This window comes from Cinclus cinclus, chromosome 7 (assembly GCF_963662255.1).
Source record: "Cinclus cinclus chromosome 7, bCinCin1.1, whole genome shotgun sequence".
Taxonomy (NCBI): Eukaryota; Metazoa; Chordata; class Aves; order Passeriformes; family Cinclidae; genus Cinclus; species Cinclus cinclus.
In genome coordinates, this window is record NC_085052.1 from 10,670,795 (window position 1) to 10,697,435 (window position 26,641).

At 40.7% G+C, this 26,641-nt stretch overlaps 1 protein-coding gene across 1 annotated transcript in view; it reads left to right on the top strand.

Moving 5' to 3' along the window:
- Nucleotides 1–18,690, top strand: part of SORCS1 (sortilin related VPS10 domain containing receptor 1) — a 258,601-nt gene extending 239,911 nt beyond the window's left edge. The window contains exons 23-28 of the mRNA XM_062496860.1: nucleotides 2,049–2,180; nucleotides 11,870–11,969; nucleotides 15,293–15,398; nucleotides 15,582–15,742; nucleotides 17,184–17,302; nucleotides 18,634–18,690. Coding sequence (XP_062352844.1) covers nucleotides 2,049–2,180; nucleotides 11,870–11,969; nucleotides 15,293–15,398; nucleotides 15,582–15,742; nucleotides 17,184–17,302; nucleotides 18,634–18,690 — 675 coding nt within the window. The remainder of the gene's footprint in view (nucleotides 1–2,048; nucleotides 2,181–11,869; nucleotides 11,970–15,292; nucleotides 15,399–15,581; nucleotides 15,743–17,183; nucleotides 17,303–18,633) is intronic.
- Nucleotides 18,691–26,641: the final 7,951 nt, after the last annotated feature.

The window sequence follows — 26,641 nt, forward strand, 5'->3', positions numbered from 1 at the left end:
CACAGCAAGTACTTTAAGTCCTTCATTTAGCATGAGGCTCACATGGCAGGATTGGTGGTTGGTTTTCCCATCAATGCTGTAGAGAAGTTCTGAAGTTCCTTCTTTAACTATGAAACAGAATGTCACAAAAGTATTCTAGTGTAGCTGAAGATTTGGATTTGAAATGGAGGAGGTAAGAAGAATTAGAAGAGGTGGCTGGGGTTTCTCAGTTCAGTAGAAAAATAGTGTAAGGAATTGTTTGAAATAGTGTTTCTGCTTTTTTCACTATAAAGATACTCAGATTTTGAAGGGATAAAAGGCTTGTTGATGTCGTTAGCAAGCTTAAGTATTTGTGGCATTATCAGAGCAAAAAAACTCCAGAAAAACTGTATACTAACCAGGAGCACAAGCTTGTCTGGATTGCTTCTTGAGATTTTTTTCTGATATTTTTTTAAAAGACAAGAGGAAAGGGAAAAAAAAGAGCATTTTTCTGGAGCTTGATCTTCTGACATATTTATGACTGTATCAAGTATTCAAGGATCCATTTATCCTCAGGATGAATTTTCAGAATATAAACATCTCAATAAAGCAAAACCAAGCCATAAAAAAAAGAATCGTAAAACTACAGTACCAAGGCTGCATTTCAAAAGCAGAACGGTGAAAACACAGTCTTTTTTTTTATTTGATTAAAAAAATAAAAATTGATAGCTAATTATCCATCTTTATATAGCTAAATGATTCACCTTAAACAAGCCTTTGTGAGAAGTTCCTGTAAAAATTAAAGATAAACCCAGTAGATTTCTGCAGCAATTAAGTAAAAGGTATAAAAATGAGTCAAATAACTAAATAATTCAATAGGAAATTATAGCTGTGCTATAGAATTTTTATGAACTTTTATTAAAGTATTATATTCTGATTACAGAATATCATCAGACTTGGATAAAATTCTGCATACAAAATTATAGTTCTGTACTAAAATCTGATCTTCACTCTGAATAGGGATAGTTTTATATTATCACACAATATCCTATCTCTTGTTTTGATCATAATTATTTGCTCACATCATTGATTTTATGACTACTGTCTCCCACTTTTGAAAAAAAAAAAAATAATGTTCCCAGCCTCTGAAAATGAAGGCAATACTGTGTCTTTCTTGACAACTTAAAGCAACCTGTCAGGCAATCACAAATAATGCAAACCCTGGCTTCACAGAATACTCATAAAAATATAAGAGACCTTCATATATTTATAAGTGTTTTTCTCTAAATCCACATTACAAAAGAAAGCAAAATAAAGAAAGAAAAAAAGACACATGCTTTGCCTTGGTGTTGTGGAGGGGATTCCACAGGGTTATCCCCAGACTGTCAGCAGTCACACTTGGGTTATCCACAGGACAAACTCAGAAAATGGTGATTTATGATGAGTTTTGCTGACCCTTTGTCCTGCATCCACCATTTCCTCCAATGAGCACCTCCTTCATGTCTTCACTCCTGAACTACCAAGGAGAATAATTCCTGAGATTTAGGTGCAGTTAATGACTGAGAGGCTTCCAAGTCTTTACTGCAAGGGAATCTCTGTGGTGCTTCTGTGGTCTGCCCTTGTATCTAAAGGCACTGTTTTCCCACCATTTTAAAAGTGACAGCACTTGAAAACTTCAGGTTAAATCAAAACCTTGAGATTTAAGTGCCTTTGGTGGATAATTCACAACAGAAAGGCAATGGAGGAAGATTCATCAAATGATGTTTATCCTTCCTTTGGCTAACAAAACCTCATGAGGGCTAAACTAGATCCTTTTCTGGATAATAACTCCACAATCTGATTGTGTAGAATCAGCTGAAACATAAGACTGGAGATGTCCCTGGCAGTAATGCCTGTAGGATACTTTTTTCTGAATTTTGTCTAATGTTTCAAAACTAGGGGTATTAAAGTCCAAATTTAAAAATTTCAGCCATCGAGATGTACGAGATACACCCTCCATGGTGAAAGCACCGTAATGCCCGAAGGGAGAAGCTCTCAGCATTCAGTGCCATCCACACTGTTTCTGTCTCCATTTTTTGTCTGTGTATCAGGCTACAGGTATTTCCAGCAAGCATGTTCTGGTTGCAATGCTCCCTGGCCTGCCCACGTCTGCCGAACTCTTCATTTTACCGTATCAAGATGCCACAGGAGAAAAAAAAAGAGCAGCAGCCAACCTAGAGCAGGTATTGTGTCCATGACTTGGAGAAGTGTATGTTTATGCATTTCTCTGTGTGTGTACATATGAGATACATATCTCTGTATGTATGTGGGATTTGTATATGGTTAGAACTGATAATTATGTCATGAATGTATCTGATTCACTGGGGCACATATATTACATGTTGCATCCTCTTTAGAGTTTTTTTATGTTTCTGGTTTTTTGGGGGGTTGGTTGGTTTGGGCAGTTTTTCTTCTTTTTTTTTGTTTGTTTGTTTATTTCTTTCTTTCTTTCTGTTGGGTTTTTTTTTGTTTTGTTATGTTTTGTTTTGTTTTCCCCAGCATTGGGAGCAGGCTTTGGAGCTGTGTTTAGGAGTTCAGATGCCCATTTGTGTTCCCACAGAAGTCCTGTTTACTTCATGGGAGCAGGAAGAAAGAAGGAGGGATTTGGGGAATGATTCCTGCCGACAGGAACTGTGGACTAGCTTCATGAAGCAAAGTTTATGACACTGTCAAGAGTCTAGAAAGCACTGGAGAACAGAGCTGAGTGGTAAACCTGGGCAGTTCAGAACTTCTTTAGTTTAAGGCACAGGGATGGGAATGGACAATCTGCCTGCCTTATTCATGGTACTGAAAGTGGGGCTGAGCCACTGTGGATTGTTTTCCCTGTGAACAGCAGAAATGGGTTTTGATGACTGAAGGACTCTGTTTCTCTGCAGACTCAAAAGGCCCTACCAACCAGATGGGCCTAGTAGGATTGTAATTGAAAGATAAAGTACTGTGCTGGGCAAAAATCCTGAAATGTTGTAGAATTATAGCATTGTTAAGGTCAGGGAAGACCTAGTGCCATCAGGTTCAGTTGATAACCTAACACTGCCATGTGCACCACTGAACTATATCCTCTTGTCCTGGAGCTCCTTTGCTGTCTCTCAGCTTATTAGTTCAGATTCCAGAGACAAAGATAACTTTGGCCCTGGGGGAATCACCACTGTACCTCTGTCTCTCCATACTCCATGTCCATGCCTCAAGCCACGTTAACTTGGCTGTGAGCCTCAAACCTCCAAGTCACCCATATTCTTAAGCTTTCCTTTGCTCAGCATTCCTGGCTGTCTTCTTTTCTTTTGACATATGACTTTCTTCTTCAATTTTCACCACCTATGTAATAAACAAAAAATACGGAGATTTACTGCTCTGCAAAATCTTTCCTTCTTTTTCTCCTTCATTTCCCCTTCTCTTTGCTTCCTTCACAAATTGGCAAGGAAGCAAGTCACTAAACTTTCAAATTTACATCTGACCCAGCTCCCTTCCAGCACTCAGCAGCTTACTCTTTCTCCTTCTTTTTATGCCTCTCTTTATCTCTCCCGTAAAGACAGAGTCTTTGTGGCTGTGGAGAAAAGAAGCCCTGGCAGTGCTCTCATGGCCCATTTCATGGATAAGAAGAAATATCATTTTCAGTGTGACTCCATCAATGTCTCTGGCATCCTGCAGGGTCCAAATGGTGGCCTTTGGAGGAGAGAAACTATTTGCCATTTGCAGTCAGCTCTTTCCTGTGGGGAAAAAAACCCCAGGAATGTCAGAATGTTGATTTTTTGTTTTGTTTTGGTTTGGTTTTTTGTTTGTTTTTTTTGTTTTGTTTTGTTTTTTGGGGTTTTTTATTTTGTTTTGTTTTGGTTTTGTTTTATTTGTTTGTTTTGTTTTTGTTTTTCTGGTCTGTGGATGCTGCATTTCCCTTCCTAGTAACTCCAGTAGAAGATGGTTGGGTTTTCAGTGAGGGCTGCCCAAGGGCCACAAAAGGTGTCCCTGCCCTCTGCTCTGCAGCATATTCTGATACTGCTCCTATTTTGTCATCCATTTTGCCTGTGATCCTTCCTTGCCTAAAGTATTTCAGAGCTCATTCAACAGCCTCTCCCTGTGCTTGAAGATGCTGGGATGAGTATTGGGAGCAGATGTTTTGATGGCTACAGCTTAAGTTGCTTCTGAGGTACTTCTGATGTATAGTGCTCTTTTCTGGTGGGAATAGAAATCTGTTTTGTGCTCATAGGCAAGGAACACAGCTTTTTCAATAGCTTATGCAAAGGCATGTATGTGAGTTTCTCAGTTTGCAGGTGCACACCCAAAGGAGTTATAGTTCTGAATATTTTTTTTCTAATTTATAAGAGAAACTTCCAGGTATACAGGGAATGAAATGGGAATAGTTTACATAAGTATTGCAATGGAATAAGGTACCTTAAGGAAGCACTTCATTACAGAGGTTCCTTTCTTAATCATCTGAGCTAGACCACTGTTCTGCCGTGGGTAATCGTGAGGGGTGTATGTGGTTTCATGGACTTTCACATTTACCAGTAAATCTCATTCATATTTAATAACCATGGGAGGCTAACATGTTGCTGTTTCCCCTTGAGGTGGATTAAGCTGTTCTGTTTTTATCTGATACGTACTCATTTGACTTTTTAAACATACTTTTAGGACTCTCTGTCCATCCATTCGTCTCTAGGTACCTAATTCCCATTGACTTGAGGGGCATGTAGATGTCCACTGTCCCTTGAAAATCCAGGTCTTGGTTTCCCATTTATCAAAGTCAATAATACTCATTTGTGCCATGCATGTTTTCTGAGTCTGAACACAGTAGCCAGTAGTAGTAGTGGGACTGCAGTCGTGCCCCACTTGCCAAATGTACATTTCCATGCAGTTTTCCATAAGGATAGTGCATTTGTAACTCATGCTGTCTTTGAGACTGTGGTTAGGTGGTAAATGTCATTTTCTTGGTGTATCACTCTTATACAATTGTCCCAAATTCTTTTTTTTTAATGTATGCATAGAATCAATTGTTGTCATATCTGTTTATATTTAGAAATGTCAACTCTGCGTTCCTAATATTTTCCATTGGAGACTAAAGTACCTTTAAAAAGTTTGACTTCTAGCTGTTGGCAGCTAAAGAATACAGCTACATGTGAGTCAGGGGAAGTTTTGTCAATGTGCAGCATAGGACAACTTCACCTAATATATAAATACATAAATACCGAAAGCATGCTTGATCCGCTCCACTTTCTGGAGTCAGTGTAAAGTTATTCTTCACAGTTTCCTAAAAAATCAAAAGGCCTTTTCATCCTGAAGAATCCCAAAACACATTTGCAAAATCTTGTATTTATATTTATCACAGGAATTTTGTGGCTTTCCTTTTTATTTTTTTCTTTTTAAATTTTGCCGTTTGATTGCTCTGCTTCATTTAACAGTAGCTGAGGACAGGCTACTCCCCCATTTAAAGATGTAGAAAAAATTGGCAGTTGTTAAACACTGGTCCTTGATTTGCATTCTATGACTGCAACAACCCTGAAATAACCCAAATCTTGCAAAAACAGCCACACAGAGTTGCTACTGGCCACTTGGGCTGGAATGCAGTTGTTACACCATCTTCATGGATCAGCTTGGTGAATTTGATAATTACATAATTCAGATTTGCTACTTCAAAAGCACACAGTTCTTTTCTTCAGTGAAAGGCAAATCTCTAATAGTAACATTTCAAGACATTGAGTTATTTTTAGCACAAATTGAGTCAAAATGACTGCTTGGTAGGAAATACTCAAAATTCAGTAGAGGGCAGTTACGATTATTTATTGCTGTTTATAGTTTTACTCAATAGGAGGATTCTGAGGGTTTATCTTTTTATTTATGCATTTCACAAATTATCTTCTTTCCATGTTGTTTGCTAGTGGAGGTTTTTTTGTCAAACATAACAAATGCATTTTCTTTTAGTCAAATGAAATGTAAGCAGAAGGTACGTGAGAATTCTGAAGTGATGTTTTCTTATCAAGTAAAGGTTTCAGTGTTAACCTGAATTTCTCTTTAGTTCTCCATTTGGGTCCTTCTCACTGGCCTATTGTAAATTACTGTAAAAGAATGCAGAACAGGGGTAGGAGCAAATAGCTAATGACATTTGAGGCCATTCATCTTTTCTCTGAGAAGAGCTCTCAGCAACATAGCAGTATGGAGACTTTGGCAAATGGTAACATCAGCTGGTTGGTAGCCAACTGTACTCAGTATGTTGCAGCTGTGGCCAGTGCCTGTATCCAGCCAAAGAGATGGGAAATGACATGGGTGGCTGAATATCAAATGGACAGCGATGAACTGCAGAGATTAAATACATCTTGTGAATTTAAAACCATTGAGAGTGGCATTCAGGAAGCCTGTAAGCATATACCTCCTGGGATTCTTTCCTTAAAGCAGATTTAGTTTTACATCTGCTTCTTTGTAGCCGATGGAGCTTTTATCTTATTTTATAGTTTAGGTTTTTCTTCTACTCACCCTCCTAAACTTAGTGTTCCAGTGTATTTGCTTTCAGTCCTTCTCTTTTTTGTGATGTATTTCAGGTGTGCCCATCACCAAAATATTTTTAGCAGCAAGATCATGACAGTGAACGCCTTCAAATCTTACAGAAAATTGTGCCAATCAGTCCTGGAAATTAAATTCCAGGAAGAGGTTGATATATAGGGTAAATAATCTAATGTTTACTAGGAGAGATTTTTTTAAACATCTCTGCCTTTGAATGAAGATCAGGTTTTCCACTGGTACTTAAGGGAGGTTAGGCCAGTGTTTAGAAGTAAAGGCATATGAGGAGAGGATGGAATAATGTGAACCAAAATACCTTGTACCAGGGTGTTTTTTCCTTAGCCAGCTTTTCTTAATAGCTGCTTGTGTGCTGTAGGAGAGGCTGTGAAAATCTCTTGTGTTAACACCTTTGAGTTAACTCCTGCCACATGACTATCAGCCCTCTCTCCACCATCTTTTGCTCAGTGTACACAGCAGCCCTTGATTCTCAAGACTGGTTTTGGCTGCCTTTATTCATCAAAAGTGGATCCTGGCTTTTATGTCCAGGTTCTCTCTGTATCCATATCTGCTGTTCCATTCTTGTCCCAGAGTAACCACAGGAATATCCTCTGCCTCGTGTTCTCACAGTGTCCCTGGGTACTCCCAGCAGCTCGAATATAGCATTTTTCATTAGAGATCTGAAGAAATTCCTGCTGGAGCCAGTGAGTCAGTGTCTGTGCTCTTTTCAGTGCTAAGGCAAGCAAGCTTTAGAGGCCCCATGTGAAGTGTCCAAGGTTATCCAGGGCAAGTGGCACAGTTTAAAGTATTCCACACTGGCCCTGACTCCTGCTTCACTTTCCCAATGTTGGTTCAAGTTTCTTCCTACTAAATCAATGTGCATAATTCTTTCCTTCGTTGTTTATTGATTTGCTCAATGAATTGAAGTGTAGCACTCATTAGTTGAGATCTTTACACAGTATCTATAAAATTATCAAGATTCTTAGCTAGTGCATACTGGCACAGTTGAATCACATTCAATTAGTCTAAAATAATTTACATCAGGGGTTTCAAAAGTCAATAAAGGTATGGGAAAATGCCCTTCTCAGTGATAATTCTAATTCTTGGTTTGCATGGTTCTTTTACAGTCCTAAATCTGACAAAATGCTAGGAGAAGCCAAATTAATTTTTGTTTTGTTCCATTTTTAAATTGGAATCTCTTTTTTTTCCATTCACAAATTGTCTGTTATTATTATTCATTATGTGTCCTTTGATGAAAAATGATACATGAAGAATAGTTCCTATTACTGAATTATTTTTGCACATCATGCTTAATTCTGCAAATGAAGCAGATAAAGTCAATGAGGCTCAGTTAAGGACCAAAACTAATTCTGAAAGCTAATTATTTTCACAAGAGAGACTCTTGAAGACTATAAATTAAGAGGTTGCTATTCTAAGTTTTGTCTTCAGCTAAGTTAGTTGCATCTCCAGGAGGGAGAGATGAAGAGGGGGAGGCCTGAGGCCAACCTGCTCCCCAGATGGAGGTCTGTCTGTTCACCTGGAGCCACTGCTATTTTTGAAACAGGTCAAAGTACTTTGATGTTTCCTTTTCTACTTTTTAAACCAAAATGCATCCATGGTATCACTTAGAGTGCAGAAATAAAGGGAAGCACAAACCACAAAATGTTTACCATCAAAACCTATTTATTACCTCATCTGAGGTCAGCCTTTTTGTGGAAATTTAATTCAGAGATACTTTAATAATACTGTAAATGAGTCAAGTCAGAACCACTCCTAGATTCAAGTCTGATAACTAGAAATAGGCCTGATAGACTAAGAAAAGCAGAGGAGTCTGTTCTCCAATCTCAAAGCAAATGTCCTGACTCCTTTCAGTGCATGGATCCCCTTGGGACCATGTGAGGACCACAAACATCCCCAGCTTTGGAGAGCAGTGCCCAATCCCAATGTGAATTCACCCTTGAGGTTTATGTAAGCTGCTCACTGATCTCAAATGCTGGCTTTTGTAAGCCATTATGTGTGGTTTCTATTTCAGATAATTTTTAGGAATACAGAAATGCATTTTCACTCTGTTTTGAAGAGAATCTTGTTTTCCACATAAAGAAAAATGAAAATATTGTACCAAGTAAGCAAACATTTTAAAAACATGTCTGAATGCATCTGTTCTTCCCTCAAACATGTGTATCAGGAATCTCCAGGGCTGCCTGAGGAAGGCAGATGTCTGATTCTCACTAGAACTTCTGACACTTTTGAAGATCTTAGGCTGTTACTCAATTTTTTCGTTTGTTCAGGTTCCATAAAGACTGAGGTAAAAAAGAAACAAAAAACTGTACACAAAAAACCACTGGGAGAACATGTAATTAATCTAGCCAAGGAAAGATGCTATATACTCTGTGCAGAATGAACAGTGTTGCTGCCAGTTTTGACACTTTTTGTGTAGTCCTGGAACAGTTACTGCTGTTTCAACCCTCTGCTGAGACACTGATGGTCTCAGGCAGAAATTATTTTAGTCTGAGATGAATTTGTACAGGATGTTATACAATGAAGTGCTCATTCATAAGTAACAAAGCAATACAGTAATAATAAATTTCAGTTGTGACTCTTTCTGCCTTTCTTCCTTTCCCTTACTCCTTCACCCTTACTGCCTCTGTCCTTCCTGTTTTTCCTTTCCATTGGCCCTCCAGAGAGGAATACCTGTTGACTTTTCTCTCACACACCTTGCCTGCTGGCAGGCAGCCACAGCACCCCTCAGCTGCTGTTTTGGCACAGGAGCCCACAGGCAGGCCAGGGGACATCTCATTGTCCCTTCAGATCACTGGTGCCCAACCAAATCTCTTGTACCTTCTCATGCTGACTTTCTCCAGATTCTCCCATTCTTCCGTTTCTTACCCAAATCCTTGAGGAAGCAATTCTCCCATACTGCATATCTAGCTGCAGACTCAGTTACATGCCACAGTAAGTCTCCACTTGTATAGAAGGCATCATCTGTGTTTCTTACCTCTGCTCCTTCCCTGCTATTTTGTGCAGCTATCACAATGTGTTGAAGAGGAATGACACACAGTGTGGTTGTCTCCTTTCTTGTCTCCTTTCTCTGTCTTGTATTTGGGGGGTTTTTGGTGTTGTTTTTTTGGGGGGGAGTGGAGGGGTGGGGTGTTTTGTTTTTTGTTTGTTTGCTTGGTGTTTTTTTTTTTTGTGTGTGTGGGTTTTTTTTGTTTGTTTTTTTTTTTTCCAGAGGCTCAGCTGCCCCAGCACCATCAGGATCTCAGAGCAGAAAGGAAAATTCCAGCAAGGAAAATTCCTGCAGGGTTATGGAGGAGAGCTGTTGGGTTTTATGTGGGGCTGGATACAGCCAAGATGATACTTTTCCCGTTAGTTCCATGAGCCATTAATGTACCTGGTTTACAGTGTACCAATCTGCATCTGTTGCTCTAGTTTTAGAGATGAAGAACTTTTTATAGTTGTCAATCTTGGTTATTAATATTCTCAAATCCTTTAAGAGGGCTATAATTTGCTTCCCAGGCATTCTTCATGTACTGCACATCTTTGTGTCACCATCTCTGCTGCTCTGAGCTCAACAGATGGCTCTTTGAATGCAGGTGGTATTTTTTCTTGCTATTGGAAGAAATATATTTACTGCTCATTCTGGCACCCATGAAATAAATTGTAACTTTAAAGAGATATATTTAAAAATATAAATAAAATGCCTGTAAGAGTTATTGCCAAATTGATATTGGACCGAAGGCACCTATTCAAGTGATCAGCAGCCAGAAATGAAGTGTATGAGCCAAGAGTATTGAAAGAGCCATTAACAATGTTAAAAAAATAAAAGAAGCAGATAAATCTCATACTGTGATGAATGATAGCCAAGGAACATCTAATCATATCTGGGTAGAATTTACTGAAATAGCTCAACCAGACAAAAATGAAGAACATGAAAAAATGGTGTAAAAATTATTGGAATGTTCTTTTTTTCTGACAATTTTTCATTAATCTTCCAGAAGTAACGATTTATTTAAAACAAATTGAATTAAGTGGTGAGCACTAGAATACGATTCCACTTGATCCTGATTTTATGGCTATAAAAACACATTCTCAGCAACCAACTATTAAGGGTTATGGGGGGTGTTTTTCCAGTTTTCCAACTACCTCTCCCTAATAAGCCAACCTGGAGAACTGTGACTGTTGAATTGGAAAATTTATCTCTGTTGTAAGAAAACGTGAAATACGTGAAACGTGAGGCAAATAAACATACAAAAGGCACACTACAAACTGTCAACACCATGTCTGTAGGCTTCCATTCCTTGATTAATCTATCTGAATTTTTTTGTTTTTAATGGCAACATGTCTGGAAGTTCTTGCATGTAATGAAGTGTGAAGTTATGTGGAAAAAGTGGATCTGTCTATATTGCGACAAACTGACTTAAAAAAAACAAAACAAACATGTTTGTCAACAGATTGGGCCAAAGGTTGGCTCCTTTACTGTACAAATACAGATTTCATGGGGTCCTATCTCAGCAAATGCTCATCTTTTCTGTTGTGTCCTTAAAGGAGGAGTAGTCTGCTTCATTTCTGCTAGGGCTCTGTTGATGCCATTAGTTATGGAAAGATAATCTGGTGCTCTGAAAGCTCTGTGGAATATCTCCCCAGTGAAAGAGAATGGGTTATGCATGTAACCCATAAGAAGAGATGGAACATGCATTTTTTTTTTAAGCCACATTCTGTAGTCAGTAAACACTTCCAGATTCAAGCTGGTTCTGGTACATATTTAAGGATTAGGGAGCAGCTGTGTTGAATCTTGGAGCTGGATGAAATTAAATTTGCTTTTAGAACTGTAAAATTAACTGCAAGCTGTGACAAGAATCTAAACCATTCATTTTTATTCAGGTATATCACATGTTATGAACATCCTCTAAGAGCATGGAACTGGCCACTCAACAAGCAAGAAGTTAGTGAGCAAGTGTTCATTAACAATTGAAATGTTCCTTTTCCCTTGACCAGTGAATGAGTTCACTGACCAGTGCTGCTGCTGGCTGGTCCTGTGGCCACTTCCACACGTGGATGGAATCTTCCTATGGGGCTCAATTCCCTTTTGCAGATGGGCTGCTCCCAGAGAGGTGTGACAGGGCACCTTGTAGCTCAGTCAGTGCTGACCATACATAAACCACTCTGTCCAGAATTATTCATTGTGAAGTGATAGGAATCTGTGCTTGGAAATGGAGCTGCTTTGCCTGCAGCTCCATTTCCTGGCTGCCTACTGGCAATCTAAATCAATAATCAAGAAACAAATGCATTTCTTTATTCTTTTTTTTTTTTAAATTGTTGGTTGGATTTTTGTTGTTGTGGTTGGTTGGTTGGTTGGTTGGTTGGTTGATTGGTTGGATTTTTTCCTTCCCAGATTTCAGAAACGCTGATCCAGAAACTGAACCAAAACCTGGTCCATTTTGAGTTGAAGCCAGGAGTTCGAATCCTTGTCCATGCTGCCCATTTAACAGCAGGTGAGTATCCTCTTTCTGTGCATGCCTTCTGTGTTGCTCTGTAGCACAGCAAGCAGTGTATCAATGGTAGTAGTGTGCTATCAGCTGTATTTTTAAACATTTCTTATTTTTATATCACAATAACAACACAGTGTATGAGCAGACATTTTAATGTCTGCTCTACCTCACCTTTCTATATCACGCCAAAAAAGATATACTGGTTTTTGCACATACTTCTAAAGCTTTAACATTATATTACAGTCCTTTTGTTTCCTTAGATACAAGAATTTACGGGGCTTTTTTTTTTTTTTTTTTTTTTGGAAACATGGTATAAGTAGCAGTAGAAGTGTGTATTTCTTGGTTATCTATGAAATATTCAACAGCTAAGCAGCACCATGGCATTTTCTGCCTGCGTCACACAGTGTAAAAGTTACCTGCTAGCCTTGGATATGTTCAGGTATTCTAGAGTCAACAAGCATTCAAAGCAACTAAACACTGCTCAAAATTCGTTCAGCAGTCTGAAAGGCTAGAATCAATATAGATATGCACAAAAATAAGATCAGGACTTTAATTAATCCTATCTCAAAATTAGTCATCTCCAAAGTCCTGATATTTAATTACATATGTCACTGTCTATTCTGAATGCTAAAACCTCATTTCACAGCACAGGTCCTACTTAACTATTACAAGAGATGGGACAAACCAATCCACTCTCTTAGGAATTAATTTCCCCCAGGAACTGCTGATAATTCTGCTCAGTTGGTATCAGTTTCTTTTGATAACTTGCAAACTTAAAACCTCAGTTCATTTGTACCAGCAAACTGCTCTCCAAAAAGCTTTTTGTGGTATGAATGGATCTGCCCAGCCAGGTATCAGTCTACATGCTGCCTTGTAAGCTGTAAGAAAAAGGAGACTATTAAGAAAGGATGTAATGTGGCTGCATTTAAATCCCCCCAAAAGAAAAGCTTGGGGTTTCCAATATTTCATTTTTCCTAAGCAGAGCTTTCTCGTATCTGTCCTGGGAATATTGCTGTATGTTTCTGCTTTCTATTAGCTGTGGAACAGATGACCAGGTGCTTATTTTTAGATAAGATAGAACCAAAAGCATATAATGTCAGCTTTGAAAATGGAGTTACAGGCAATTGTTCATATTTTTTTGCAAAAATGCACATTTTTATTTGTATTTACACATAGACAGCAGGAAGGAGTACTTTTTGTCCATAACAGGAGCACTCATTTTTCTTCTGCAAGGTGGGCTTTGCTGTACTCTCTCAAAGCCACCAGTGAGTGATTGCTGTAAGTGGACTCACAATGTCCCATAGGGACCTTATAGGATTTTGTCTCATGCAGAAACAGGATTCAGTAAGAATGCAAAATGAGCTTGGATGGCCAAACTATGTATTAAAAACCCAGAGAACAGTCACTGTGAGGTCTTTGAGGAATTATGTCTCCTTAACAAGCTGCAGAGGTCATGTTCTCTGTCTAAGTAAAAGACCCAATTTCATGATACCAAAACTTGTGAATAGTTCAAAATTTGACAAAAAGCCATAAGTGACTTACTTCTCTGCTGAAAGCTATTGTTTTGGTTGCTAGAAAACAAGAACTGGCCTTTTGAAATCCAAGCTTATATAAAAAATTAAATAAAATGAAGCAGGGAAACCTGGAACACAGCACAGTGCCAGAAGCAATCCTTAGAAAATACAGTCCTAGGAGATGCACATGCCTAAAGGTGCTGCTCTGGGCTATGTTATCCCTTCTTTCCCAGCCTTTTCACTGATTTTGTGTTGGACTCTGGTAGCTATGGGCTGTAGCTGGCTGAACCACAAAGCTCAAGAGGTGTTTTTGAAAATGGACACACTTATGTGTACACCTACATATATGTTGCCATGCCTCAGTGCACATGTATGTTCCCTTCTGTGTGCACCTGCCCACACACAGCAGTATTTTCTGCAGCAGAGGACCTGCAGGGAACCTAAGTGCAGGTTTCTAAAGTAGCTTGGAGTGGACATTGAAGCAGAACCTGTAGAAATGTCCCTCTGTCTGTATGTGTGTGTTTGTGTGAGTGTGTGCATTCCCTGGAGAACAGAAGAATGACAGGCATTGGCCTCAGCACATTTCAGACTTCTCTCTTCTTTGTTCAGGCCACACTGGAGGAAGGATTAATTTATGACAATTATAGACAACAGATTGTGATTCATTCGTCACGTTCATTCCTTCTTCTCATGAGATAAACAAACCGATGTCCCCAACCCACCAGACAACAACTTCAGCTCTAAGGCAGAGGAAAAGATGCCAATATTCTTCACAAAGCAGTTAAATAGCTGTTTATTACTAGGCTCTCAGTGCAGCATTAGAGCAAGAACATTGAGTGATGCTGAATCTGAATAGGCTGGAGAGCCACTTTGTCATCCCACAGAGCTGCAGAGACCTACAAAACACAGATGGAGAGGGGACAGAGTGGAGATGTATGAAGAATTCATAATAATGGATTCTTCCATTCTGGTTCCTGCTAGATGTGGGAAGGGGAAGGCTTTTCACTTCTCTTTGTAAATGTTGGCTTTATCAATCTGGGTGTGAAGCTGAAAATACTTCTGCATGTGATACGTGTGCCTTTGCTTGTGTGTGCCTGTTTGCTGGCTCTGGTTTAGGAGGGGTCTGTTCAGTGCATGTGAAGAGGTGCAGGAGGGGGAGGGATGTGTTTGGCAGCAGTTCGAGTTGACTTTGACTGCCTTGTAGAGCAGGGCTCTACCTGGGCCGTGTTCTGTGTGTGAGGATGTCTTTGCTCCTTGCCATTGCACAGCTGGAGCTCTGTGTCTGTCTGCAGTAGTGGCTGCATGAACGACTGACTCCTCTGCTCCTATGTGTGAAACTGCTTGGAGACTCACTGCCTTCCTCTGTGTATGTGTGAGAGCGATGGGAACTCTTGTTTAATATCATTCACTTTGTATTTCTGGGAAAACCATGCTTCTGGATGGGTTGTCTGGCCTTATTTTGGAAGGGGTTATGGCAAGATGGTGAGCAAAACTCTGAGGAGAAATACAGAGAGGCTCGTTGTCTGATTAAGATAGGTTTTGGTGCATTTGGGGTTTTTTTCTTGAATCTGAAAGAAAGTCCTCTAAGGAGAAAGCTGTGGAACTTCACATCAAGGGGTATGTTGAGCAGCACAGGTGATCTGAACTTGGGTTTCTTCCCAGGTGGATTAAAAAGAGAGGAAAGCCCAGAAGATGGGTAAAGATGTGTAAACCTGCTACAACTGCAATAAGAGGGGAGAATGAACTGTATTTGTGGAGGGAGAAGCTTTCACTTCAGGCTGGGGGTGGCTCTAACTTCCTTCTCTCTTGCAGCTCCCCTGGTGGACCTCACTCCCAGTCACAGTGGTTCAGCCATGCTGATGCTCCTCTCTGTCGTTTTTGTGGGACTAGCTGTGTTTGTCATCTACAAGTTCAAAAGGTATGACCTTCCCTGAGCCATTTCCTCCTCTCCATTGCTGCCTTTTGCTGAGGTGTTTGGGGTTTGTTTGCTGGGTTGTTGTTTTGTTTTTTTTTCTGAGGGAGTTGCTTTTTGGTTTGTAAAAGCTGATACTACATCATCTGCTAGAGTACCACACAATGATGGTTTCTGTTAATGTTTTAGGAAGATTCCTGGCCTTAATATATATGCACAGATGCAGAATGAAAAAGATCAAGAGATGGTCAGTCCAGTCAGTCAGAGGGAAAGCATACCTAATGTCCCTCAAAGTGAGCTGATGAGCCCTGAGCAACTAGTAGATGAGAAGTTGGAAGTCCACCCCATAGGTAAATAACTTGCAGCATCCTGCAGCTGGTCAGACTCCGACTTAAAATTGGCTAACCTTTTTCTCAGCCTCCCCTCTTCCCATATTCCTGCACAATCCTCCTCCCATCCTCTTCTGCTGCAACATTAGTTTTGCTACAGGAAACCTTCTAACTCTTTTCTCTCCCTCACTGCCATGTGATGAAAAGGAGGGGAACAACTTTGGACTTTTTCTCTCTCCTAGTTGCTTTTTGTAGATCCCCTCCCCTTCTCAAAAAAATTCTGCTGGCAATATAATTTATTTTGCTGGGGCTGATAACAGCTGTGGGGCTAAGCCCCATAGCCAGATGAACTTCAGCTACCCTCACCTGGAACATGGAGGTGAGCAGGTGATTTGGTAAGTAATATCTAAAAGCTAAATATCTGTTGATGTCTTGACTGCTGGGATCTTTGTGCTGTGCCAGACCTTGTTGCCAGCAGCAGTTTTAGTCTGGCTGATTCCCAAATAAACTGAGGAAAACCTGGGATCTCAGTATTGGACAGCTGGGTTTATCCTCAGGCTAACTTCTCCCACTGGTGTCTGTGTTTTATTATTTCCAAAAACAGGCTTTTTTTAGGACCCAAAGTGAATAGATTTGGTCAGGGCGTTCTGGGATCAGTCTGTTTTCTGTTACCCTGGCTACAGTAGAAATGCTGGGACAGAGCAGGGAGGTTTCAGTCTGGAGACATGTTCTGCTAAAGCCAGAACTGCTTAGGCAATGCTCAGCTTCACTCATGAGGTGACAGTTCTGCAGGTCCAGACTGGAGGTACCCCTGCAAATAACGACATGCACCTATTTTAGAGTAAGTAAAGAGAAAAGGCTGCCCAGGGATGTTGTGGAATGTCCTTCTCCGGAGATATTCAGAACTCTCTGGGACATGATCCTGTGCAGTCTGTTTGGGTGAAATTGTTTTAGCAGTGGGGTTGGACTAGATGTTCTCCAGAGGTCCCTTCCAACCCCTTCACACTGTTTTGTGATTCTGCAACTTAGGCAGGAGTGAAGCACAGTTGCAACTGAGATTCCTTATTTGGACAGTTTCATCAGCTTAAACAAACTTTAGATCTCACATGAGGATGTTCCTAAAATCTACTGGAGTGTTTGCTAAAGCAGGCTTGAAGTCATGGCTACTGTAGAGAGAGAACAAGGAAAAGGGCAATTAAAGGGGGCCATGTGATGAGCTAAGATTGCAGCCTGTGAAACAACCTGGGAGTAAAATGGAGAAAGGCTTTTGATGAAGCTGATGTCTAAGCTGGAAGCTCCACTGCAGTCAATGCTGATCTCTCCTAACATGTTCACTAAGGAGATTTTTTAGCTATTAAAAGCTTTTAAGCAGCCATTCATCAGCAGACCTGGACACCCCTGCTTAGCAGAACACAGGATGGAGTGAGGGGACCAACCTTCCCATGTGGTATTCCCCATACAGAGCAACCTCAGGCCACAGTCCAGAACCCAAGGAAAGGAAATGCAACCAAGGTAGTCTGGACAGAGGACTTCCAAAAAGCTTGTGGATCACCAAGAGATTTCAAGCCAAGACCCAGAGCGGTGGGTCCTATACTTTATTTATTTTTTTCATATTTGTTTTTTTTTTTTTTTTGTTACTGTTGTTTTTTCCCCCTTAGAAACCTCCAAGGCAAAATTGATGTAGAGGTGCTAAGAGAGTAACACCCAATTTCAGGTCAGGAGCTCTCTTTCTAGAGTTGGGTGAGCTGTGGGGTTTGAGCTTCCCCTTTCTAAAAGAACGTAGTGGTGGTGATTCATGCTGTTCCAGAAGAAGGGAAAAGCATGTTTCACATGTCACTCAGACTGTAGTGGCAAGGGTCAGTCCTTGCTAGCTCTGTGCAAGGTACCTTCAAAACTGTTCTTGCTGGTGGTGAGCCCTAGAAGGCTCCAGGATAAGACAAACCAAAAGCAAATTCTGGGGTAGGTTTTCATTTGGTGCATCCATGGCATTTCTGGCTCTCTATAACACCCAGAATTTTATACGTTTTTCTGCTGTGCTACTGGACACTGCATTGAACCAGAAATTGGCCTTTTACAACTCTTTGGTTTGCACCTGTGACTGCACGATCATGCACTAAAGTTAAATGTGTGAGATACACAGACTCAATTATGTATCAAAAGGAATCAGTCCAACAAACTTCCTAAGAGTGTTTTTCCATCCTGTCAGTGAGACGAATGAGAAAACTGAATCAGAGCTCATTGACAAAATGAGAAGGTCTGGACCTAGGTGTGAACAGAATAGAAAGTGCAGAGGCACTCTCCTATACAACTAGCTCATCTGTTTCTGGAAATCAGCAATTTCTTTTTTAATGAGTTTTCTTTCTTTTGGGAAAATAAAGCAAGACTGTAATTGGGTGTTTCTCTTTTGTATGCTTGTTCAGAAACCTTTTTTTTTTTTTTCATCACCTTTGACTGACATTCAGGGATCCTGCCTTGGAGGAATCAGAATTAATGTCCCCGCATCATTTAATTTTCTCTCCAAACTCTGGCGGCAAAACCTCACTTTCCTATTTTCTGGATGTGAGTGGTGTAGACACTTCTTTTGCAAATGCAAAGGTTAAGGTTATTTATGAAATCTCCAACACCTTATCATTGCAAATGAGTTGCACATTTCCTCTGAGGACCTCAACCCCTCCTTCCCTCCACCCCTCTGCTCCTGTCTTTCCCTCTACCTTTCAACAAGGGTGAATCATCTTCATTAGCAAAAGAACAGGACATCATCTTCAGTGTTTGAATGACAAGAAAATATTTCTGGAAAGAATGTGTCAGTCTGGAACAGCTGAATCCCAGAGGCCATCAAGGTGATACTTGCAAGCTCTTCCTTGACTAAATATGCATGTTCTTTACTGATTTTATTTTGTTCTTTGCCACAGGAAGTATTTCCACAGCTGCTGAGCCCCAGAGCACAAAAGAAATCCCTACCTATGTAAATGGTTGAATTGAGGACACCAACATCTGTATCTAGAAAAAGGAGAGCTCACTGCATTTGGACTTTTTAATTCTTCAGATGACAAAGGGTTTTTAGCTTTAAGCCTGTGCATGTGGACATTATACTGAGACCATAGTGGAACTGCATTGTACAGGTGTTCAGTTTTAGTGGGGGGTGGGGGGAGAGGAACTGGTACCACTATTCACTCCTGAGGCCCTTCCCCTCACCCTTTCACTCTCTTTTTCTTATCTGTCTCTAATTTGTAGAAAATTCATAATGTTATAGGCCAAGAATATGCATGGGGGGGGGTCTCCTTTTTAGGGAGAGGGGTGGGCTGGGATGTGGGGGGAGAAGGGCTGGGGTGGTGGGAGGTAGGAGGGAGTGTTTAGGGTTCTTGGCTTTAGGTTTAACTTCTCTTTTAGCACTTTGGGCTGCGGGAGGGGTAGCCGCTCCGGCCGACTTCCGTAGGACACACACACACACACAAAAAATCACACTGGAGTTTTAAGGCACTGAAAATATTCTTGGTCAGCCTGGTTTATTTCTCTGTTTGGACTGTGCCCTTCGTTCCTCTAGCTGCAGCTGCTGCCCGTGCCCCACATGCGAGGAGGCTGAGTGTGGGTGTGGGTGATGCCAACTGCGAGGCCAGGCTCCTTCCTCAACAGCTGTGTTAGCCTGCTCACTCCAAGGTATCCCACTGATCGTGCCATGGGAGGATAACATTGCCTCCTAACCCTGAAGAGAACAGAACAAGCGTGCATTGCAGGCAGGAGGTTATTGCCAGCATGAACTCACTGTACTTTGTGCCAGCCTTACACCTTCAGTTTTGGCTGAGAGAAAGCAACACCCTCAGCTCCATGTAGTGCTGATGGCTGAATTTGTCTGGGGAAGTCACAGGAGATCTCTGCCTTTTCAGAGTCACATAAAGGCCTGTCGGTTTTTGGAAATGCACTTTGTCCATAGAATAGGGAGCAGGGAAAGGTCTGTGCACAGTTTTCCTATGGCTTTTTTTGGCACCCCCATTGGTTGCAGACCTTCAAGTTCCTGCCACAGTGGGCAGAGAAGGGAGAATTTGGCCTGGGACTGTCGCTATGCATTTTGAGCCTCAGCACCACAGGACCACTCTTACACAATGTTTGATTTCTTACCAATAACTTAAGCTTGTATCTTGCCCTGCAAGTGGAAGTGAGGCTGTAGGACGTGTTCACACAGACTGTGCAAGGGAACAGCAGGAAAGCAGGATTAGCACACCTCAAACAGGTCCTCCAAAGACACCGGAGATCTGTGTGAAGCCCAGCCCGTGGTCAGTACAACTGTTGATTTCCAACCTAACTCAGGTAATTAAACCTAGCATCGGGATTTTGGTTTGGAGTGTAAAGACAGAAATACTGTAACCAGTGTACGCTTGCCTAACTGTGTTAGGGAGAGGCAAGTAGAGGCCAGTTCATAATCAGTGAGGCACACATGGGAGGCACCCTGATTGCTGACATAGGTGGGTTTTGTTCAGTGGACAGTGCCCATGGCAACCTGAGTCAAAACCAGGAGAAAGCAGCATCGTCAGAGTACCCCAGAGTCCCAGGGCAGAGGTTTGGTGGTGGTGGGTTTGAATTTCTCTGTCACAAACTGGGCACAGACCTAAATCAACCCACTTGCTGGCAAAACAAAAAGGATACCAAGGACATTAGTCCCATAGTAGTTAAAGGATAATCACAGTACAGAGTCCTCTGCCTCTTTCTGCAGTTTCTCTGAGGACTGGTAGAAACACATCAATTTGTATGGCTTTGCTATTATGTTTGCAACTACAGCTTTAAGAAAGATGGGAAAGTTTTGACTGCAACTGTATAATAGTCCCCACTGAAGTCCAACATTAGCCAACTTATTTTTATAGTAAGCCAAGCAAAAAGTTTTCTTATAGTGTTGGAACTATTTCTAATTTTAAAATTACTTTTTTTGATGTACTTTTTCATCTTCTTTTTCCCTTTCGTTAAATACAATGTAGCGTAATGTATAATTGCTATTGTTTATTGCTTTTACAGTCATATTTATTAAACAGATTATGTCTCTAAATGAAGGCCTATGTTTTTCTTGCTCATTTTAGCCTCTATTCCTGATGGGGATCACTAACAGGAGGATTCCTGATGGGGATATAAAAACAGGAGGTAGCTGATAACCTAAAAATGATATGGGGGGAAATGGGGAGAAATACGGTTCCTAGAAGCAAGATGCCAATATAAAGGTAACTTTCTCAGTCCTCAATTTTTCTGCTTTCCAAACGCACAGTGGTAGAGCTCTGAGCAGTTCCCTGGAACTCCAGTTGTGTTCCCTGTCCATGCTTATCCTACCCCATACTCTCTGTTAAACATTCCTTTAAAATATTTTCTTTTTTTTTGGCTCTGCTTCTGCCAGCACTGATGAAGGACAGTCTGAATTATTAGCATTACTGATTAACCTACATGTGAATAAAATGAAGCCTAGGAAGTTTCTGTCAGCTTGCCATATGGCAGGGGATACATGTTGCTGAGAAAAAAAAAAAAAGGAAGAAAACAGAACTTTTCTGCTTTTCAAGTCAGAATGCAGCCAGCTCTTTAAACAGGATTCTGGTTCAGTGCTCTTTCTTTGTACCTCAGGATCTGAATTCATATATGCACATATAGTCAAAGATCTGGGGTTTGGGTATCCTCAACAACCTAGGCTGTGGTATGACATATTGCAGTCCAGGAGTCCTGGGTTTCCTTATTGGAGGAGGGCTTAGTTTTCAATCCTGGGCAGACCCCAGTGTAATTAACAATTATTAGCCTAAAATTTCGAGTGGACACTGCAGCCTTCTCCATTGAGGCTGGAATGGCCACAGTGCAGGTGACTCACTGAGGTGTGTGAAGTCATAATCTGCTTTAATAGTTTAAGTACCCACCTGAATTAGCAGGCATCTGTTCTGGCTATAAACAGTAAGTCCGGTTTGGCAAGCATCTCTCTACAGCATTTTCAGATCATTCTCTTCAGCTTGTTCTGTGTCCTGAGGCAGAGACTGATTGTTATTTGTAGCTGTTTTCTGGTTTGTATAACAACACGGTAATTCACTGCTAATGGATGAACACTGTGAGAGTAAACAAAGAATACCAAATACTTACAAAATCCAATATGAATTTTCTCTGAGGATGTTGTCTTCCCTTGAGGGAACAAAAAAAGTTCACCATCCTTTGTCAGAAGGAGTGGAGAGTTAAAATACGGTTTAAAAGTCAAATAAAGTATTATCCTAATTTTACGTTGATTCTCTACTGTCATCTTAACAAACAGATGAGACAGACATTGTGGCTTCAGAGATATATACTTCACCTAGTAGGACATTTGCGCTAAGATGTTGAATTGCTTTCCCTGGAAATTAGTAGTTGTTGGTGTTCAAATACTTTTGGGCATTTGGGCCTCAAACAATTGCTTGCTCTTAATATGTGGCTACATCTGATTGCTTAAACTCTTTCTGAAAAGCAGGACTCTTAAAGAACTTGCTAAAGTGCTTATGCAAATGAAGCAGGAATTTCCAGTGACCCTGAATGAACCCTGTCTTGGCCCTGTCAGCTTCTGCTGAGAATTTCTGACAATTACATTTAGTGTGGTACCCAGAGCTGATAACAAGGGATTAGTATTTTATCTGTGTGCTGTCACCTCTCATTGAATGCATGAGAAATTTCCTTGTCACATTATATCTCTAGGTACATTCAGTGTTTTAAACATTGCCCCTGATTGCAGAGTTACCATGTTCATAGTGTTGAAAAAGAAAACTGTATTTTCCTTCAGTTAATGAGATGCTCTCCCTGCATTTCTCCATGAAACAGAATCATAAAGCATGTGAATAAATAATACTTGAGCTAAAACAGATCCTTTTAGTTTAGTGTTGGTATGGTCTTGGCTGTAATACCCAGAAGAAAAGACTGAAGTCAGATTGTTTTCTAATTGATAAGATCAAAGTGCTATCATGTACCAAGTCATTAGCCTAAGAGATATATTTCATCTGCAGTTTTTACTTTAGCTTTTTCCTTTCCATTTTTCCTTCTGGGTAATACAGCTTTCTCTTACTGGGCTGAAAGAGGGATGTAAAGGAAATCTGTGCTGTATTTTTCCCAGTGTGAGGATTTCAAGATGTATTCCTTCTTGCTTGCATTGTGGCGCAACCACACCAGTGCTAGGTGCTGTGTGCACCTTGACAGTAAAGGTGAATAAATCAGGGGACAGATTTTTCTTACTACATCTATATTGCAGGTTGGGTCTCACGTTGTAATCTTGGGACATTTTGGTGAGTGGACCTCAACCAGACCTTCTCTACACACTCAGAGAAAATAGACCGGAATCTCAAAGTTTTGAGAGTTTTATACTTTTTTTATGGAGAAGTCCTGAGAGACAAAGGTGCAAGAAAGGAATGTAGCAAAACCCTTGAGAAGGGAGGCACGATTGCCTGCCGTTGATACAGCACAGATACAAGAAAAAACCCTCTCTCTTTTAAGCAAATTCCTACTCCAGCCTTCCCTTAACAAAGCTGGGTATGGTGACATTTCTGGACTGAAGCTACCCTTGCCAATAGTTGCTCCCCAGCCCAAGGGCATGGGCCACTGGTCCCATGGACCTCATCATTCCTTCCTGTGCCCCCCATGAGGCAGCTGTAAGGCAGAGCTCCGAAAGAAGAATTGGACTGACAGCTGCCTCTGCTCTGGTTGCTTGCTGCAAAGAGATGAATAATGCATGCAGCACATTTAAATGTAATGTCACTGAGTGCTTTCAGGGAGAAAACCGTGGACTATTAAACCTGCCTGCATGAGAGGAGCATCCTTGTTGGATCCCCTGCAGTGTGGGACTGAGCCTGCATCTCCACCCCAGAAGGTCTGGGTGGCAGCACGTCCCCATCGTCTCTCCTTGTGGGCTGCACTCCAGGCTGAGGGTCCCTCCTGGGGCTGAGGCAGTTTCAGTGCAGAGTCCTGCTCTTGACATTTTGGCTGAAGCAGATTTAACCTCTGAAGCAGACTGCTCACTTGAAATGGCCCCTGCCTGATGTCACAGGAGGTGAGTGGATGAGATTCAGCACTGTTGAGAGTTGGATGGTGTGCACAATGTGGAATATTTATATCAGATATTTCACAGCAAATAACTTTTTCCCACATTCCACGCTTGCCCAGTCCCACACAGAGTGAGGATTCAAACTGTTATAATCCTCCTTCATGGTCCCCTGAAGCTACAATATGTCTAGAGCAAAGACCTGAGGTTTCTTCCATTCCTTCTGTGGCCTTATGAGTGAGGTGAAGCTGTTTGGTCAGAACTCAGTCCTCTGAACAGCTGTACTTACATCTGTCTCTGGAAAGTGCTTGCTCAAGAGATCCAGAAGAAGCCATAATAAACATACAGCCATAATCCTACCTCAGCACCTGCTGCACGCACAGGACTGGACAGAGTGGCCTCTGAGACACATTTCTTACATAAAATCTTGCTGTTCTTGGAGTAGGTTCTCCTCTGTTGCTTCACTGGCTTGTGGAGATGAAAGTTTTTTCCACTACAGATGAACTTGAAGGGGTACCATTTGGTTAATTATTGATGTTCCATTAGTGACTAGAGGCCCTGGCACTACTGACTGTCACAGGATGAAAGACAATTTGATCCCAAAATAATCTGCAGCTCAGGAAGGAAATTTTCAAAGCCACAGAAAGCAGTTTCCCAGATGATGTTTACACTCTGAAAAACGTTTACTTTAATGGACAAGAGAGAGGCCCCTTGTGAGTCCAGAGGCTTTTCTTCCTCACTTGCTGTCCTAAAATCAGCAGTTGGGTTATGATCTCACTTGTCATCACATTTAGCTAAGGCTGGACCAGGGTCAGAGCCAGTGGGGCCATCTGAGCTTGGACGTGCTGCAGAGAAAGCTCTGTGGTCAGTCTGCCAGCAGAGCTCCAGCAGAGCACTGACCTGCCCATCACATGGACTCATCTTGCATTACTGCCTTCATTTTCCCCCTGTGTTTTCATACCTTATTGACCTGAAAGTTTAGCATGCTCCCTGCTGCTTCCTCTCCTTCCATGAGGATGCCCAAAGGCTGAGCCCACGGCTTTCCCATGGCCTTGGTGTTTATCTGGGAAACAGAACCACTTAATTCCTTTACAGCAGTTTTTAGGGTGCCTCAGCCCTTTGATGCAGTTACAAGAAGAGCTGTTTCTTCTTGGGCACTGTCAGGGTTATTGGACTTAACTTCAGGGGAAAATAAACACTGGGTTATTTTCAGCAACACGTTGCTGCTTGAAGTCCCCAAGCACTCAGTGTCTTATGATATAGGAGGATTGCATTTAGCAGCTCTTTTAAAAAAAGAAATTATGATCCATCCAAAGGAATCTATTTTTCCTGTAAACATTTTTATTAATTAAAAGCAATGATTATTTTCCCTTTGATTATTGCACCCTTTCCCCCCCCTAATTTCATAGTTCTGACTTCAGGGAGACGAAATTTACCTTCCATCCTTAGTTTTACTTGAACTTTTCCTTCATCTCTGTAATAGTTCCTCTAATTATTGCTTTTAATTATGATGATAATGAAGAAGGCAAACAACATTACTTTTTGACTTGTTTGAACTACATGCAAAAAATAGATTGTATTTGCTGTCTTTTGATATTCTGATTTTCACATTGTGTATATGCACTTTTTCAAAACTTGCAGAAAAATACAACCTTTACTCTTGAGAAATAAATGGATAACCAGGAGAAATTACTAGTATTTTTATATCAGGTTTGGAAGCCATTTTCAGATCTTGGTCTTTTCATTCATATTAAGAAAAAACATGCACAAACTATGGGGGAGCTAGGACTTGAACACCTGGGGAAATAATAATATCATTAATAATGATTTCATTAGTGACATCATTAATAATATTAATAGTAATAATAAACCAAATAGCAATAATAATTTTCAAATCTTTCCTTTTTATCCTTTTTTCTTTTCTTACTAGACATCTGAAAAAGCACTAACATCATGTCTGCAGAGGATCTCCACCAGCTATCTACAGACACCTGCTGGTTGGATTAACTGGACACTAGGCAGCTTTTGATTTTGGCATCTTTGAATATATGAGTGGTTTTTTCGAAGAGTACTGTAAAGTGTACAGTTAAAAGCAGACTTTTATAAGCATACAGAGGACTCATTTTTACTAATTCTGGCCATAATTTTCAAAATGCTAAAAATGCTTTCTTTTTCTTGAAGAACAGAAGAGTCTAAAAGATTTGTTACAAGCCCATCTTTGAGAGTCCATCAGAGTTATCAAAGCCCATTCTCATACAGAATTTGGCATCAGATCAGAGAGATGAAATGATTTACCCTTTGGGCATTTCCACTTGCAGGAAGTGCAAGCTGGTGTTTTAAGAAGCCATTGCCATGAAGCAAACCCTGGAAATGCTGCCTGGACTTCAAACACCCTGTGCTCACCTGCCAGGAACTCTTACCAGCCAATAAATGGGGACAGCAATTTCCATACTGCCACAAAGTCTCGTCCACAAGAGTGTTCCCAAAGGCTCCTGCCAAGAAGATTCCTCCCCTGTGTTTCCAAGTTTCCTCATTTAGCAAGCACCCTTTGCTGATTAATTGCTAAGACAGCAATGCTGAGGAGTGTTATGCAACAACACCCCCTTCTCACACATGGGAAACTCCTCACTGCTGTATTTTAATACCAGATTTTTTTTTTTCCCCCAAGTATAAAATGACACTGGAGAAAACCAAACAAACCCCAAAACAATGTTACATTATTTTACTAAAAATAATGCCATTTTATTAAGAAAACAGAACTTTCTTCAATCAAACAGTTCCAATTTGAATTTTTCCTATGATAGCCTTTTAGAAGACGTTTACAATAAAGAGGAAAAATAAAAGCCCATTTCCCTTTATCAGAAGATTCTACTGTTAAAGTTTGCCAGATTTCCTCCCCTTCTGAGTCTTGT